The following is a 17,732-nucleotide window of genomic DNA, read 5'->3' on the forward strand; positions in this document are numbered from 1 at the left end:
CCTTCCCATCCTCGGCTTTCTCCAGCTTGCTGGAATCCCAGCCCCAGCAGCCACGCCCACTCCTCACCGGGGTGCTATGCTCCCACCTCGTTCCTTTCTCAGGCAGGGATCCGGCCCAGGGCGTAGGCACCTCTCCACCACGTGACCCCTCCCGGAAGATGCAGTGTCCCCTGCACTGGGATTCTGGAAACGCCGCAGCTGAAAAGCACTCAGATCCAGCAACTACTGGTGAGGCAGAGGGTGGTCTTTCCCAAGGGCTTAGATCTGGTTGGGGCAGGAATGAGGTACAGGGGACCTGTCCCCTTGGGCCGCGGAACCCCACCGTGACTGGGCTGAGCCAAGCCACCCATGCTTTCATTTTCCCCATAGCCCCAGAACTGGTCCCCTCCTCACTGCAGGAGCACTCGCAGAGAGAAGGGGGCAGGTGGGTAAAGACTACAGTTAGCTCTGGCAGTACGTCAAGGGAGTGATAGGGCCCTCAGCCTCATCAAGCGGGGAGGGAGGATAGAGGAAGTTGGTGGGAGTGAGGGCATGGTTTTCCTTGATGGTGATTATTTTTCCATCTCCTCTATTCCTTCTTTCCTCCGGTCTGCCCAAGGAAGGTAGAGCAGAAACTAGGGAGAGACAGAGCCCGAGGGATAAGCATGGCAGAAAACATTGTGGCTGCAGAAACAGAGGCCCCAGGCCCATGACTCCTTTCCCTGGCTTTAGGGCTGGCTTGTCTTTCCCCTGGGTGATTGCCCACTGCTTAGGGAGAAGCTCCAGGGTGTGTCTCCTGCCTCCCTCCAGCACAGGACTGACTGCAGATTTTTTCCATAGGGTCACACCAGTTCACCAGGAGAGGTGGATCACCAGATTCCCAGCCACATTCTGAAGCCAAGCGGACACATTCTGAAGCCAAGCGGCCTCCGTCCTCACCTCCACCACCCAGGGTTTGGTACTTGGCCTCCCCAGCCGCCCCTGCTCCAGCTGTTGCTTACCTTCCAGTACTGTCAACTTTGCCTCCTTCCCCTTCTATAGTGTAAGTACCCACCTGTTGCCTTGTCCCTGTCCACAGTGGCCAGCCCCGCTATTGCTTGTGCTCAGCTCTGGCTCAGGGCCCTTACCACCAAGAAGATGACCCTGGCTCCGTGGGCTCAGAAACAAAATGGGAGACAGACTGTCTCCACCGGCTCTTTACAGCTCACCATGGAGCTCCAGGATGGCTCCTGTGTGCCCAGGCCCGCAGGCTATGTCAGGAGTCATGTGGCCACTGACCCCAGCTGGGCTCCTACTCCCCTAATGGGTCTGGCACTTAGTATGGTGTTCATTCCACAGAGGAAGGGTTGAGGCAAGCACCTCTGGAATCAGCCATGGCTTGTGTCTCCTGGCTCATGGTCACCCTGGCTTGGAGGACAGGTTCAGTGCAGGTGGGCCCCAGGTCTTACCTGTGTCCACACAGAAAGTCAGAGGCAGAAGGGCATCCTGACATTTTGCTGTTCTGTGTGACCTCCCCCAGCCCGGGTTTCCTTAGAAAGCAGGAAGAGGGAACACTAGTGTTGTCTGGACCAGGGGAGTCGAAGGAGAGGAGACTACGGGAGTAGAGACACTGCTTTTCTGACCCTTTTTGTTCTTGCTTACTGAAGCTGTATTTTCCTCCCTTCAGGTACTACCCCACTTGTGTGTCTACCTCAGCCTCCTCCCCAACAGGCCCTGTCTTCTATTGCTCCAGCAGCTTCAGCTCCACAGAGCAGACGCCACCAACTGCCCCCAGGCCAGTCCCGGGGCTCCGCCGTTCCCTGGCCCTTGAACTGGATGACCTCAATGAACTGAACTGGTCCCTGAGCCAAGCTGTGCAGGCAGCCAAAAGCATCAAGTTTACCACCAAGCAGATGAGCCGGTCTTTGACTTCTGACCTAAACAGGGCCAAGGCCCTGAGGAACTCCTGCCTCTTTTGACAAGAACTGGTGAAAGGTGGATTGGGTGGGGAGAGCCACCTTGCTCTACCCCGCCTGAGGTCCCAGCCACAAAGGCAAGTCCAGCGGTCCTAGGGCAAGGTGTGTTGGGCTTTTACCTTAAACAAGTATGCAGTGCTCTCCCTCAGATCTACTTATGTCTGAAAGTAGAATCGGCTGAATCTCGACAGTGCAGATGAGAGTTGATTATTTTCCAGTTCACTTAAACCTCACAGAGCAGTGGACAGTCTGCATAGATCAAATTACCTAGATAACTGTTAGATGCCCCTTTCCCTTTGCGTCTTTTTTTGGTACGGACTAGGGCAGTGAAGGCAGGCCTGCCCCTGCTGCAGTTATGCCTTCCTCAGCTTCCTGGGATTGAGCAGCATTTATCCATCTCCATCCCAAAGACAAGTGAAGAAAGCTGAGTTTTTATTTTTTTTAAATAACTGTACATATCATTTATGTGTTTGGACACAAAGACAAGTGAGAAAGATGTTTTAATTTTTTTTAAATAACTGTACATATCATTTATGTGTTTGGAAACTGGGATTCCTCATCTTGTTGGTGTTGAAGTTGAAGGAAAGGAACAAGAAGCAAATGTGAGACAGAAGAGCACTTTGCTCTTCACAGGCATGTGGAAGAATTCAAAGTGCACTAACCAGCCATGATTCCCTCCCATTTTCTTTCACACTGCCTCTCCCTTCTCACCTCCATCTCCTATGATATCTTTCCAATGGAAGGGTGTTAGTCCGGTGTTAATTTTATCCACTGTGAAATTCAGCAATTGGGCTGGATATTTTTTAGTCTCAAATTCCATCCAGGTGTCATGATGGCTTCCAGCCCCTTGGTGGTGTGAGAGAAACTAGTGAGTTTGCAACTGGGTTGAGTGTCATCTCAAACCTTTGCTCAATTCTTCAGTCCCCTGCTTCCTTGGTTGGTTGTTATTCTCCACCTCCCTCCCTCCTTCCTCTTACATTGTAATATCCTGTGGGAAAATTTGGCTCCAGCAGGGGAGTTTGATTTGGCTGGGTGTGATCTAGTCTGGTTTTCCGATGCTTCAAGGTGGCCTTGGATGATTCAGGCTTCAATAGGGGTTGCAATTGGCCTAATGCAAGAGCCTCCAGTGGTGGTGGGGCAATTCTAAGCACATGGGGCTGGTTAGCAACAATAAAATAAAAGGTGTAAATGGGCAGCAGTGCTGGGCATTTGGATCACAGTAAAGGATGCTGATGTATCATGGTAAAAGCAGTAGTGGAGCCCAAGAACTCCAAAGCAGGACCACCAGCCCTCCATGGCTTCCAACAGCGGGTCAGCCTCATACAGAGTGAACTGATGAGGAGGGGTGCCAACAGGAGAGCCTACATGGCACTGGATGGCCTTCAGGAGCTGGCACCTTGGAAGGTGGCCACCAATAGCATAGAGCAGAAGTCACCTCTATTCCCAATGAAATATGCATGTCCAAAGTGGGAGCTGTTTTCAGTCTATCGATTTTCTATAACTCCAGCCTCTTGAAAAGCAAATTTGGGATTTTCAACTGGAGCACAGACTCAGGTGAAAAACTAAGGTTCACATTGATCTTCTCTAACATTTCTTCCTTTTGAAGTCCTGCCAGTAACCTCCTCTTTTTCCCTTCCATTTTGGGTACTAAGGTGTATTGATGGCCATAGCCCTTACCAAATAGAATTTGTTTCTTATTGTGAAATGCATAGAGAGCGAGCAAAATAATCCATCTCTTCTGCAGGACACCCAGCCTGTGGTTTTGGTCAAAAGATGATAGCCTGACTTGAGGACCCTAGCAGTCTCTGCCTTAATCTCAGGGAAACAAAGTGTGGCCAATCCAATATGACTGGACTGGTAACACTCTCACTTAAAGGTAGGGGAGACTAGGATTTGAGGCACTGGACACTGTACCAAAACCCCAGGAGATGTGTTGGTCCCTAATACTATTTGCATTCAATCTGGATGGAGGAATTGGAATCTGGCATGAGAGAGGCATCATAGGCTGAAGAAACTCAACCATCTGCAACACAAAGTTAAGATGCACTCATGTAACCGATCAGTTGTAAAAAGACTCTTGGAGAAAGCAGAGCCTTGGATCAGCTGCTCACCACGGATTCTGTCTGCCCTTCCTCAGGAGACTCACCCCTGTGCCGTGCCTGACATTCCAGGGCCAAGATCCATAATGTTCCATCATGGCTGGAGCTCAGAGTCCCTCTAAAACACCTCACTCGTCATGTAGCCATCTGAACCCGTAGGTAGCCCAATTCTAACCACCGCCTGAGCAGCATGCTACAGAGAACCTAGAGGTGAAGAAAGATTTCAAAGCACCCCTGCCACTTCTGCCCAAACTGAAGTGCCAAGCAAAGTTCTAGAGGGCTGTAACTGAGGTGAGGAGGCCTGGGAGCCTCCCATCCCCGCAACTCTGCTCTGGGAAACAGCATCACCTCTTCTTGAGAAACTGGGTCTGAAGGAGGTGTGGCTCTGAGAATATAGTGGGGCTAGAAAAGAAACACTGAAATCAGAAAGTTGAAGAGTGGGGCGGGGGGAGGGGGGTGCACGGGGGCGGGGTGCTGTCTGCCCTGATAGCTGACTTCCTACCAAAATTCAGTTCCCTAAAGTGAGGGTGGCAAGCCTGAAGGAAGTCACTGGGAGGTGTTCAGTTTTTTCCAGTTTCTTTTAAACAAACACCTCCAAGTGACTTCCTTTAGTTTCTTTTTAAGACCTCAGCCTTCTTTCCAGTTTCTTTTAAGATGAAAGCCTTGGGTCTGCTAAAGTGGTGAGGGCCCTGTGCTGATGCCAGCATTCCCAAATTCAGAGTGAAACTAATTCCTAGGTTTCAAGGAAGCAACATTCTGAGGAACAAATCTGGTTTCTGACATTGGGTCGAGGGCTCTAGGAGCCTGGCATCCCCACAGTTAGCTTCCAAGCCTGAGCCATTTGCAATCACTGAGGACAAGCAGCAGCTGTGTTTACCTGGCAGCCCCAGGGACCATGGCTGGTCACTTGGCATATTTCAAAGTCAGGGTGTCCAGGTGGGTTTGGTTTAAAGGGAGGATGCCAATTGGTGGATCTTGTTCCTTATGGAAAATATCCAAACCCTGCACAGCCAGGTCTCTCACCTTGTGGTTCAAACTGGATCTCAAGAAACTAATCCTTTCCTTGTTCTGTACAATAAACCTAGAGAGAAGTGAAGGTGGCTATGGTTATGATGAAGTTCCATTTTGTTAAATTCCACCTGCTCCAGGTGGAAAAACCACACTGTGGAAGGGCCATTTCCCAATCTAGATCAGGTGAGGATGGTCACCTTAAGGCAAAGTTGGGTGAAGGGAGGGTTGGAGGGTGAGAGGGAGCCTCCTTCACCCTGGCCCTGGGAGAGGTCCCCTAAGCTAACCCTTCCCATCCCTCGCAGCGTGCTGAAACAATTCAAAGGCCTAAACATGAGCAGTAGCTTCCAAAGATGCATCACTTGTTCCTGGGAAGTGATTTGGGTTATCCTGGGGAGGATCAGGCTCAATAAAGAACTGAAAAAAATATTTTCTAAACCTCTTTGCTCTTGTTCAGCAACAAACTAGTAGAGTTCTTTGTTAGATATTTTATGTTTTAAACTCAGAGTACCTATTTTTTGCTAAATAAATTTTTTCATAAAGAAGTGTCTCCTTCTTCCTGAAAAGACAGTAAGCAAAAGCCATTTCTTGACTTAAGACACAGGGGCTCCTTACTTTCCAGAATTCCTTTGGCATAAGCTTCTACTTGCATTGTTTAGCAACTCACAATCCAGAAACCAAAAGGGGAATTCGCAGATGCAGTGAGCAGGTGGAAGGCATGCTTGGAGCAGACACATACATACCTGTGGGAGCTTGGAGAGAGAGGAAAGATAATGACAACAAACCGCCCCTCCACAGGGAGGCAGTGCCTCTCCAAATTAGCTGGAATTTCAAACCATGGAAAGCGGGGGACCAGGCAAACGAGTCTCTGGACAATGATTCAATTCCCTTCCCTGAAAGGAAGAAATGAGGTCTGAAACCCAAAGGTCACCCAGTGTCAGCAGGATATCAGAGTTAAGGAAGAAAGTGGGAAAGAAAACCAGAAAACATCCCTTTTGCACCATATATGGGAGCTTACTCATTTATTTGACTTGAGTGCTTTAGTACAGAACAGATATAGAGATGATGCATGTTTGTGCTTCAACACTTTCAAACATTTAGATTCCAATAATTTCAAGGTAAACAAGTTTCAAGACAGACTAGCTTTTTAAAATATTCCTTTTATATAAATAACAAGAAAAGGAAAACAAAATGTCCAACAAACAAGAACTCAAAAGCATTTGCAATAGTAATTCAAAGGAAAGGAAACTAAACAACAAAAATCAGTGCAAATGTTTACAGCTTTTCCCCAAACCAAAGTGTTTAAGGAGGAGACCGGGGGTGGTAAGGAGAAACTGGAAAATGAACAAGCAAGGAAAGAACTGGTTTTCCGGGTTGCAAAGGTTGGGGAGAAAGGAGGTTGCAATGCTTCAGGAAAGATGAGACAACGCAATGCACTGAGCCGAGGAGGGGGGTGGGGGAGAAAATTCATTGACAGGAAAGTAAAAGGGCTGCATTAAAACTACTACACAACAAGCTTGGAACAACATCACAAGACACAGTAAGTTATCTACACACAGTCTGCTGTGAGGAAGGGACAAAGAGCAGCAGGGAGGAATGGGGAAATGGGGGCTTCCATTGCCAAAACATTTCATTACCAGACAGCAGCAGAAACGAACGATTAACACACAGCCTGCAGGGCCGCGGGCAGGCAGAGGGAGCCTTAAAGACAAACCAACCAGGCTGTCTTGGCTTTAAACTTAAAATTCAATATTGAGATTAAAACATGCCTTTTGGCATTTTAAAAATACTTTCTTCCCAGCATGATGTTGAGCCCCGCCTTCATACACAAAAAAACAGGCTGATCAAGCCCAGGGCAAGAAATCTCAGCCCTAGCTCCTCTCTGGAATGCACGGATGCTCACTCTGCAAACTTGAGGTCCAGAAACCACTCTATATGGGGCGGCAGGGGAGGGAAGGAGAGAGTGAAGTGACATCTGAGTCCACCTGCTCCCTTGCCAAGTTCTCCCTTAGCAAAGACTACCCCTAGACCAACTTGGAGCTCAGCCTCTTTCGTGAGCAGTGCTGGGTACTGAGATGCACAGAGAGAGTTTTCTGGGGTGGCGACTCAGGTTTAAGTCCATCCCCTCCCAAGGGCAGCAGTGCTGATCAAGTCCCAACTCCAGCTGGTCAACTTGCCAACCCGTGAGCTCTGGCTCACACCTCTGAAACACAACTCCAGGAAACCGGGTTCTACTTCCAGCAAACCTTCCGGGACATAAAGAGCCACTGCCCCCTTCCAGATTTCCAACTCTTGCTATAGTGGCCCAGGACCTAACCTGAGAGAAGGGAAGCCTGCAATCGGACACTCCCTTTCTCGAGCTGAAGCCCGAGACTGGGGCCACTAGCTGCAGACGGGTGACAGCCAGGCTCTGTCGGATCAGGGAACAGCTTAGCCTTCCCTGCCCCTGGGACTAGAGGGGAGGTTGAATTTTGAAGTGGTGGACGGATGTGGTCTCCCTGGGGTGTGGGCCAGCCTTGACCCCTGCCCTGACCCCAGCCCAGGGTTCCAAGTCTCACTTCTGAGAGCAGCCGCATTCAGAAGTGACAAGGCAGGGATTTGGGAAATAGGTAGCTCACCAATCCTTAGTTGGACATATTCGTCTCAGAATGCAGACGCCTCCACAGCTGGGAAACAGCCAACAATAAGAACGGGACCAAATAGACAATACTTTAAAAAAACCGAAAAAACCCTCTACCTTTCCACTCTTAGGCAACTCCTGCTCAGAAAAGACATGTTGCATCAGGCCAGGTACAAGATTACAGAGCCATAAATAACTGGAGAGTGTCCATCCATCCAAAAAGGCTCAAAAAAGTCTCTAGCAATGCATCACTTGAAATGAAATGTTCTCCTTTACATACATATACATATATTTATATAATATAGTCTCTTTTTTTAAAACACAATGCATAATTACCCTTGGTTGGAAACAAGAAGGGGGCTTTGTTCAACACGAGAACGCAGGGGAGAGAAGGCCAGACTTGGCGTGCAGGGGATGGAAGATGGGGGTGGGAATGCAAAGAAACATCAAAGACCAGCAGGAGGGGGGAGCTGCCAAGAGCTGAAGGGAAGATTATTCAGGGTTTGTGATTCCACTATTTAACTGCTGATTTCTTCGTCTGTTTTATTCAGTTTCTTCAGCGTGTCCAGGAGCTTCTGTGGGGTGAGGATGTGCGTGGCTCCTGAGGGAGGCAGAGGGAAGCAGAAGCAAGTCAGCCTCTCAGTAGTGGTTTCCTACTCCTCTCCGCTCTGCACTTCCCTCTAAGGGACCGTCCGGTAAGGGACATGGACAGAGTTCCCCCTCCCCAACCCGGACGAGGACATCGTGGCAGCTAAAGGGACTGGGCTCCAAGGGGGCTAACGTGCACTAGCAGCCAAAGGTCGGGAGGAAGGGCAGCCTAGTTTAGGGAGAAATATGACTCGCTCCCAGGAGAGAGACTGCTTCCTGTGCTGGGGCTCAGGATGGGACAGGCCACCACAAGCACGGTGGAGTCAAGCAGCCCAGAGAGGGCAGGTGTGTGCACATGGAGATTTCCAGCTCTGGCAACACTACAGGGGTGCCAGTTTCTGCTCTGCTGGGTCCGGGGAAAAGGGTGGCAGCTAGGGAGAGGACAAGCATTCAGGAGGCCCTGGGACTCCACTCCACTGGCCTCCCCCTGAGGGTGGGGGCTGGAGTGGGATTTCAGACAGCAGGGATGGGGCCTCAGGTGAACAAGGGGCTGGCCAGGGAAGCTGGGGTACCTGAGGCCTTACCTTGAAAAGACGGCGCACCGTACAGATTGGAAATGCTTGCAAAAATTTAAGCCTATGGAATTAACTATACTTCTACTGCAAAAATAAATCATAAATAAATGAAGGCCTTTCTCATAAGGAGAGAGAAAAAAGAGAGCTCTAAGTGCAGGAAAAAACAATGCATGGATTGTGGGGTTTGGTCATGGGCTTTAATCAACAGAACAGAAGTGACTGTGAACTGTGGAGTGGTGAGTGGAGCATGAGGACTGCGCAACATGCAGCAGTGGGCTTCAAAGAAAGACATCCCAGGTGGGAGAGAAGAACCAAACAAAAGGCAGCCAGGTTTGAAAATGTGCATCCCCCTGGGTGGTCCAGGCCGGGGAGGAGTTAGGCTTAGGGAGAGGGGACCACTGGGAGCCAGAATCGCACATGGGGGAGGCCATCTGGCTTCCTTCACTTAAAGAAGGGGCTTAGGGCCCTGCCTTTTTCTCCCAATTGAATTTGAGATCACTAACGAACCAGCCCTTGAGTCTGCCACTCATTCAGGGGTTCCTTTCTGGGATGTAGCAGAGATTCAGGGGAGGGACTAAGCAGGAGGAGGAGCCCCAGTAGTGGGGAAGGCCTGAGTGCTTGAAAGACAGAGGGGGGCCTACTCTGATGCCCTGAGGCTTGCAGAAAATACAGCTTTTTCCTGCATCTCAGCCCATTTTCCTGCAACCTTCTGAAGGGGTTAATTAGGCCACTTTCCCTGCTCTCACTGTATAGATAGGGAAGCTGAGATTCAGAACAGTGAGAGACCTGCCCAAGGTCCTTCACTCAGCTGCGGATTCTCAGGCCAAAGTGCTTGCTCCACTAATCTATGCTGTCAACCATTTGGAGGAAAAAAACACCCTGAAAAGCTGTGGCTTTAGGCTGGAGTCGTTTTATCCCTGTTATAACAGTATAATCCCCTGACAGTGTCAGTGCCTGCAGGCAGCAGGAGGCCTCACTACTCCAGTTTCAGGTCTCTCCCCTAGGGCCTCCTTTCTGGTGAGCTGATTTCAACCAAGAGCAGACCTAGGGCCTAGCTGGGCAGCCAAGAGAGGGAGAACCTGCTCTCAGCTTGATGCCAACTGGAGAAGAGGGGCACACAGGGTAATAACAATAATAATACTATTATTAATTGTGGTAGTTAAGCACTTACTATGTGCCAGGCACTGTACTAAGCACTGGAGTGGATACAAGTAAATTGGGTAGGATAGAGACTATGTCCCACATGGGGCTGACAGTCTCAATCCCTATTTTACAGGTGAGGAAACTGAGGCACAGAAAAGTGAAGTGGCTTGCCCCAGGTCACACAGCAAATGGCAGAGCTGGGATTAGAACCCAGGTCCTTTTGACTCCCAGGCACGTGCTCTATCCACTAAGCACACTGCTTAAGATCTTCCAGTGGCTGCCCATCCACAGGTTCAAAGAAGTCTGTCAAAACTTCCATGTACATTGTTCTGTTTCATGGAAATTGATACACTACAAACCTCTGGACTCTCTACCCTATCTAGCCTGCTCTGACTTCCACAAAACAGTTTCGCCATAATCATGCAACAGAAGCAGGAGCAATCAATAAAGATTTCAGCCCCAGTTGCTCCTGAGAGGTCTTTTCCTTCCTCACCGGAGGTTTCTCCAGAAGAGATGATGACTCCTGGAGCAGATAAATTCACCCACAATCTTGTTTTCACATTAAGTGACATTAATGTTGGTCACTTAGTAGCACATGTAGCTCCACTCCACTTCCTTCCCCAAAGCAAGCCAATTCTCAATTATTCTGAAGCTGAAAACCCCATTGGTGGACTTCCTTTGACCACTTGCTGCTTAGCACTTCCCAGCCTCTCACCACACGGTGTAGCAAGAGGAGGAAAAACATGAACGGGTCCATTTTACTACTCATTTACATTCATCTCATCTATCTCACCACCAACCCCTTGCTCATGTCCTATCTCTGGCCTGGAACTCCCCCTTCATATCCCACAGACAATCACTCTCCCCACCTCCAAAGCCTTCTTAGAACCACATCTCTTCTAACAGGCCTTCACCGACTAAGCCCTTATTTCCCCACTTCTCCCTTCTGTGTTACTCTTGTACTTGAATTTGTGCCCTTTATTCACCCCACCCTCAACCCCACAGCACTTATGTCCATATCTGTAATTTATTTTACTATCTATATCCCCCTTCTTGTGGGCAGGGAAAATGTCAACTAACTCTGTTGTACTCTCCTAAGCACTTAGTACAGTACTCTGCACATAGTAAGTGCTAATACAAATGATTGCTTGATTTACTATAGAGGGGGTCGAAATTATTAATGAAAATGATCTTGAGGGTAGGGAATTATCTAAGAATTCCAATTATTCAAGTTGCTCCTGTTCTCTGGCTACTTTTCTCATCCAAATCTGAGTATGACAACACATACTCAGATCATGGCTTCACAGTCACTTGATGCATTATTCATCTTTCCTTTCTTAAAAAAGTATCTCCTCTGTACAAGGTACTGAAATTTGGGACCTTTAGAAGGGGAGAAAAATCAGGCCACTTAAAACCTTCTTTAATCCAGGCTTCCACCATCTGGACCCACAACCAAGAAAGGGGCATCTTAACCAGGGCATGTCAGACTCTAATCTCCTTCCCCGCTCTAGATGGTATTAAAGATGCATGCTAATCTCCTTTCCTCCGATACTCTCTCCAGAGACAAATCACTGTGGTTACAAAACAGACAAAGCAACCAGTGGCAGCCAGGAGATGCTACAGACTCTGCTAATGTTGCGCTCCACCCAAGACACTTTTGACAAAGAAAATGAGTAGGTCCTTAATTAATGCTCACACCTTCACCCTTCCCCCATGTTATGGCACATATACAGAAAACTCTGTCATAATCCCCTGATTTTCTGACTTTCCTCTGAGATTCCAATTTTAAGTGTGCCTTTGCTCTAAAGTTGTAGTTAGTACAGCTAGAAGAGTGTCTTTGTTCTTTACTGGGGGTGGGGAGAGGCTAAGTCATGTGCCAGATTCGTTTTTTTGCTCAACAATTTTCTCTCTCAAAATTTTGAAATATGACTAGCAACAGTCGCTGCCGCCTACTTGCAATCTGTCGGTGCTGGTGAGCTCTTCCTTGATTAGGAGCTCACCAGTGCACCGCCACAGCCTTGCAGCAGATCAGAATTGTTGCGCTCTTCCATTCTCCCCCGGCTCCAGAATTCCAACTCACACTGCAGGGGAACACTGCCAAGCAAGCATTGTGTTTTCCAGGATCACAGTGCCCTGCCCATTTTTTCCCTCTCCTGCCCTGCTGTAGTCTGGAAGCACTGCCAGCTCTTGCCTAGGGAACAGAGGGTTAAGGAAGGGAGAGCAGGAAGTGGCAGAGTTTCTGAAACTCTTGAGTACAGGAATTACTATTATTACTATTATTACTATTGTTGTATTTAAGTGCTTATTATGTGCCAGCACCGGGGTAGACACAGGTCGGGCACAGTTCCTGTCCCATAGGGTGCTCACAGTCTAAGAAGGAGGGAGAACTGGTTTTTAATCCCCATTTTAAAGATGAGGAAACTGAAGCACAAATAAGTAAAGAGAATTGCCCAAGGTTACACAGCAGGCACAGGGCAAAGCAGGGATTAGAACCCAAGGTCCTCTTATTCGTAGGCCTGGGTTCTTTCCATTAGGCTATGCTGCTCCTGGGGATCAACCTGAACAGGCACAGAGGGGCATTAGCGTCATTTTTCTTTAGCAGCAGGCTCAACTTGCAGCTCTCTCAATGCTGCTGAGCCACCCTCCACAATCGCACTCTCTGCGGTTCACCAAAATGAAATAATAAGGAAATTTCTGGATAAAGCCAATTCCTGAACACAGGAATGACTGGGAGAAAGACTAAACAAGTAAGACAACCCTTGGGAGTTTTCTCCCTTGGGATTTGGAAATACTTGCCCCTTCCTGACTCTCAATTAACCTTGGCTGTTTGGGGAGGGGGGCAACAGGGTTCAGTGAAATCCACAGACAAGTCTACAATCTCACTTGAGAAAGGCACTTGGGTCAGGGAAGAGATAGAATCCAATGATTAAAAATGTTTAGCATGCAGCACAATACGCTGATCCAAGTTTCCTTCCTTTCCCTTACCTTTGAACAGTGGGGTTTGACGGAGCCTTCCATAAGCAATGACCAGAAAGCCTCAGTCCTGACACACTGGGAAAGCAGTGTGGCCTAATGGCAAGAGCATGGGCCTGAGAGTCAGAGGACCTGGATTCTAATTCAGCCTCTGCTGCTTGTCTGCTGTGACCTTGGGCAAATCATTTCTCTATGCCTCAGTTCCCTTATCTGCAAAATGGGGATTCAATCTCTGTTCTCCCTCCTACTTAGACTGTGAGCTCCATGTGGGACCTGATTATCTTGTATCTACTCTAGTGCTTAGGACAGTGCTTGGCACACAGTAAGCACTTAAATATCGCAGTTATTATTATTATTACTTGAGACTAATAGGAGTTTGTGCGGTGCCACTAGCACCCTCTCCTCCCTGCCAGTCATGCTCCCACTGAGGCCTACAATGCAGTGAGCAAGCAGATGGGCACTGCAAAGTGCCCACAAAGGTTTTTTAGGTGTAGGACCCATTTTACAACTGAAATGACCTTAGATAGCCTGGTGCTATGATACATGACATCAATGGAACACAACACCATATCCCAGCAGGCAACAGTCTTGGTAGTGGCTATGGCCTTCTCCGCCCATATTAATCAGCTGTTTGTCAGCTTCCTCGCTGGGCCTCTCAACCTCCTAGAATGCCCTAGGTGTTTCTTCAGTCAGAAATCTTCACCAAATATGACATATTCATTCATTCAATAGTATTTATTGAGCGCTTACTATAATAATAATGTTGGTATTTTTTAAGCGCTTACTATGTGCAGAGCACTGTACTAAGCGCTTGGAATGAACAAGTCGGCAACAGATAGAGACAGTCCCTGCCGTTTGAAGGGCTTACAGTCTAATCGAGGGAGACATGCAGAAAAGAACAGTGGCAATAAATAGCCCCAGCACAAATTCCCCTACTAGTAGAAGCAGAACTAGAAACCAGATTTCCTAATTCCCAGCCTCTTGCTCTTTCCACTTAACCAACAGCAAGGGCAGTGAAGCAGTCAGAGGAGGAAAAAAGAAGAAAACAAGAAATCTGGACAATTCACCAAATGGAGACCCATTCCCTGAATAACAGAGTTGGCTATATCCTAGGCTCCTAATGTGTTCCCTAGGGGGCAAGTTTCATGATAGGATATATGGCTGAGAAAAAAAAATCAACCTCAGTGTCCTAAAAGGTGTAGTTTCTACAATTACTGAAAGACTTTTGTAGAACAACAGAGAAGAAGAATAAAAGAAACTAGAGCTACTGCTGTGAAACCAACAACACTCAATAGCATATCCTGCCCAGAGGGCCATCACCATCTAAGAGTCAAGACTTTGACCAAACAGTGTCAGGCCTGGAGCTCAGTCATCCCTTCCTGGAAACTGCTGCCACAAGAACATGTCTCCAAAGTAGGCATCCACTTGGGTCTTCCTACCCTTAGTCACCAGAGTTCCAAAAAGATCAAATACCCTTGAGTGACCAGATCAGCATTTCCACTGGTCATCTGCCCAACTTCCCTCTGCACTCTGCACCTGCCTCTCCTCCCCATATCCACTGGCCCAGGTTTCCATCCAAAGGCCTGCCTCGAAAGCTGGGGGTGGACACACAAATTCCATTGATTGAGGAGCAGAGGGCAACCCAAGTCCCTTGGATCCTTGGCACTTTGAAGGTGCCACCCTGTGGCCACTATGTCTCGGTTCCAGTTCCCTTTCCACAGATCCCGATTAAAATTCACTGCTTTGCCAGTTAATCTTGGTGTCCCACAGCTGTCTGATTGAGTGTCAGGTAACTCAAGGTAAGAAGGAAGCTGGCAAGTTCTGGCTAAGAGATATCAAAGTGGGGCTCAGGAAGGCAGTCCTAGACACATTTTCAATCGGTATTAAGAACTGCAAGCATTTTCTTATTAAAAAAAAAAAAACTTAAAAAAAAGAAATAAAGAAAAAACAAAAGTCAAAAAGAAACAAAACAGAGTGACGGAATAATCAAAGAAAACCCTTCAGAATGGAAGAGTTTCTTTTTTTAGTAAGCTGCTTTTACTTTGTTTCTTTGGCTCTCACTCCACTGTTGGAGCCTGATCCTCAAAAGATACCCTAGTGAACTCCCTGAAGTCGGGGTGTCTCAGGTCCATGAGAAATTTGGTGGGAGTAAGAATGTGAGTAGAACCTGTGGGAGAACAGAGGCCAGCTGACTGCTTGAACAGAAATCAATTAAAGGAACATGCCGACTTAGGCCTACAATGTTATGCAGCCGATGACAATGGGTGGAAGAGCAAGAGGCAGGAAGATGCACACTGAGGCTCAGAATGTTAAGGTGAAGTACAATGCATGCATTACCAGATGGACGCATATGTGGAATTTCAGCTGTCTATGCTGGGCCTTCCCTAGCCAGCTGAATGAACCGCCTCTCTCCATACCTTCCCCAACTCCCCACACCTTCCCCAACGCCCCACTTCTCTTCCTCTTTGTATTGCCAAAGGAATATCAGGAAGTGCCCCTCTAAACCATAAGCTCCTTGTCGGCAGGTATCATGTCTACCAGCTCTGTTGTACTGTACTACCCCAATGCTCAGTACAGTGTTCTGCACACAGTGAGCATTGAATAAATACTATTGATTGATCAACAGAATAGAGCTCCATCCCAAGGAGGACTTCACTGAAAGGTCCAGCAGTAAACAGCATCTTTCCCGAGGCTATTACTTGGGCTCAAGATCCTCAAGGAACATTCATGCAGCAGATATATAGTTACAAGATAGAGAGAGGGCATCATTATTAAATAGGTCACAAAAACATGGACATTAACTATCCTACAACAGAAATGCCATGAGAAATAGCTGCAAGAGCAAATGAAACTTAAGGAGCTCTGAAGAGGAGTGGGTGGAAACAGACTCTATAAATTCCACTAAATCAAAGTCACCAAACACAGGGGGAGGTCCCACATGGTAAGACTAGCCAATACACTGTACTTTGCATAAGGCAGGCACGCACGCACGCACACACACACACACACAAAGACAGAAAGGCACATGCACAGAGGCACTGACACACACAACTGTAAATATGCACAGTTGCAAACAGACACCTTCACAAAGGTACAAATACACACAGAGGCACACAAGTACGTATGAACACATATATGTACAAAGGCAGGCAGGCTCAGACATAGGCACCCACAGACAGACACATGAAAGGGAGCAGGAGGGTAAAGGGGAAAAGAGTAAGGGAACAGTGGGGGATGTGGGAGTACTGGGAAAGGGGTTTTAAAAGGGAGGCCCAGAGCCAGAGAGGGTGGGCAGGAGTCCTGACTAGGGTGAGTGGAGGAAACAGGGTAGGCTCAAACCAGGGAGACCAATAGAGAGGAGGTGAAGAAGGTGGGAAAGAGGAGGGAGGCACAGTCTGGGTGGACAGGATGAAGTTGCGGGGTGGGGCGGGTAGGGGAGGATGTCCTGATCTAATGGTCACTGTGCAAGAGCCCTACACTCTCACTATTTAGCAGAGCCCCCAATTGGCCCAGCTTTGTGATGGGGGAGAGAAGCTGGAAATAAAGCAGTTCTTGCCTATCTGTAAAGTAGCCTTTGATCCCTTCCCGCAGAGTAATATCATTATCTGCCTCCCCTATAGACATTGCCTCAAATGGGTGCTTCAGAAACTTGGGGTTCTCTGCATCTGCAGAGAAAAGCAAAACAGTGGAATCATGCTGCAGCTGGAGTTGGCGGTTCAAATCACATTTTGCATCTTGTGCAGATTTGATGCCACTTTTGAAAGAAAACGAATGTGGAAAGGAAGTGGCCCAGGAGAAACCAGCAGTTTGTTCACTTAGCAAAAGGTTTGCCTCAGTAGTCTCCAGAGCCCTGGATGTTGCAGAAGGCAAATGGGCCTGAGGGAAGGTACCAAATCAGCTCCTGAGAGCAGCTTCCTTTAACTGGAAAATTGCATCCTGGAGGGGAGCAGTGGGGGATGTGGAAGTCCTGGGATAGGGTATATGAGGAAAGAATTTCCCCACATCATTCAGGGAAAAGGGGGACGGCTGAGAAGAAAAAGACCCAAACCTTGGCTCACTATTTGAGACAGCTAACACTGAACTCTTCCTTAGATTCCAAGAGCAGTGGGTGTGACACACACACGATGGAGGGAGCCTGCTCTGCTTAGGGGGCGTTCTGTTCAAGCTAACCTCTGGAGGCTATATCTGACAAGGTTGAGGAAAAAAAGAGGGAGGGCAGTGTGGGGGGGGGGGGGGGGAGAGAGAGAGAGAGAGAATGTGTGTGTGTGTGTGTGTGTGTGTAGCACAGAAGCATGGGATGGAATCAGTGAATGCAATGGAGCAGCCCCTTCCCAATTTAAAATGCTTTCCTACTCACCTATTAGCACTTCCCACTTGCCGTTGGCTTGCGTCACTTCATAAGCACAGCGCATTTCATTCAAGCTCACACCTCCCAGGATGAAAATGATGAGGCGGGGCCCAGTCCGGTACTCACCCGGGGCTTTGTTCTTGTGCCAGTGGCCGTAACGAGCACTAAACGACGGAAAGGAAGACACACGCGGACACGCACACATGGAGAGTCAGGGATACAAGGCAGTGACACAAAGAGAAAGAGGAACATAAAAGAGAGAGCAAGGGAGAGAGATAGAGGGAGAAAGAAAGAGAGAAACACCAAGAGGAAATTGTTAAGATTACAAATGCAATTCCACATTCAGTATCCAAGTCCTTACTCCATGGACAAGTGACTTGAACTCCTCCGGGCTGAGACTCGTAGGCCGCACTATAGCTAGGAAATAGAGGAAAGAAGCAAATT

The 17,732-nt window shown here is 48.1% G+C and overlaps 2 protein-coding genes across 6 annotated transcripts in view; one reads left to right on the forward strand and one right to left on the reverse strand.

The window, feature by feature from the left end:
* AKNA (AT-hook transcription factor) overlaps positions 1 to 3,422 on the forward strand; it is a 63,814-nt gene extending 60,392 nt beyond the window's left edge. For all 4 annotated transcript variants that reach the window (XM_029063451.2, XM_029063447.2, XM_029063450.2 and 1 more), the window contains 3 exons: positions 103 to 228; positions 820 to 1,021; positions 1,646 to 3,422. In XM_029063451.2, the coding sequence (XP_028919284.1) occupies positions 103 to 228; positions 820 to 1,021; positions 1,646 to 1,937 (620 nt within the window). In that variant the 3' untranslated portion in view covers positions 1,938 to 3,422. The remainder of the gene's footprint in view (positions 1 to 102; positions 229 to 819; positions 1,022 to 1,645) is intronic.
* A 2,612-nt stretch (positions 3,423 to 6,034) lies between these two features.
* Positions 6,035 to 17,732, reverse strand: part of STXBP1 (syntaxin binding protein 1) — an 87,118-nt gene continuing 75,420 nt past the window's right edge. The window contains exons 18-20 of one of the 2 annotated variants that reach the window (XM_029062638.2): positions 17,298 to 17,452; positions 14,982 to 15,107; positions 8,175 to 8,262 (exon numbers count right to left, since the gene is read on the reverse strand). In XM_029062638.2, coding sequence (XP_028918471.1) covers positions 14,998 to 15,107; positions 17,298 to 17,452 — 265 coding nt within the window. In that variant the 3' untranslated portion in view covers positions 8,175 to 8,262; positions 14,982 to 14,997. Of the gene's footprint in view, positions 8,263 to 14,981; positions 15,108 to 17,297; positions 17,453 to 17,732 lie in introns of both variants that reach the window. The other variant, XM_029062639.2, reaches the window with a different exon arrangement.

Source organism: Ornithorhynchus anatinus, chromosome 4, assembly GCF_004115215.2.
Source record: "Ornithorhynchus anatinus isolate Pmale09 chromosome 4, mOrnAna1.pri.v4, whole genome shotgun sequence".
Classification (NCBI taxonomy): domain Eukaryota; kingdom Metazoa; phylum Chordata; class Mammalia; order Monotremata; family Ornithorhynchidae; genus Ornithorhynchus; species Ornithorhynchus anatinus.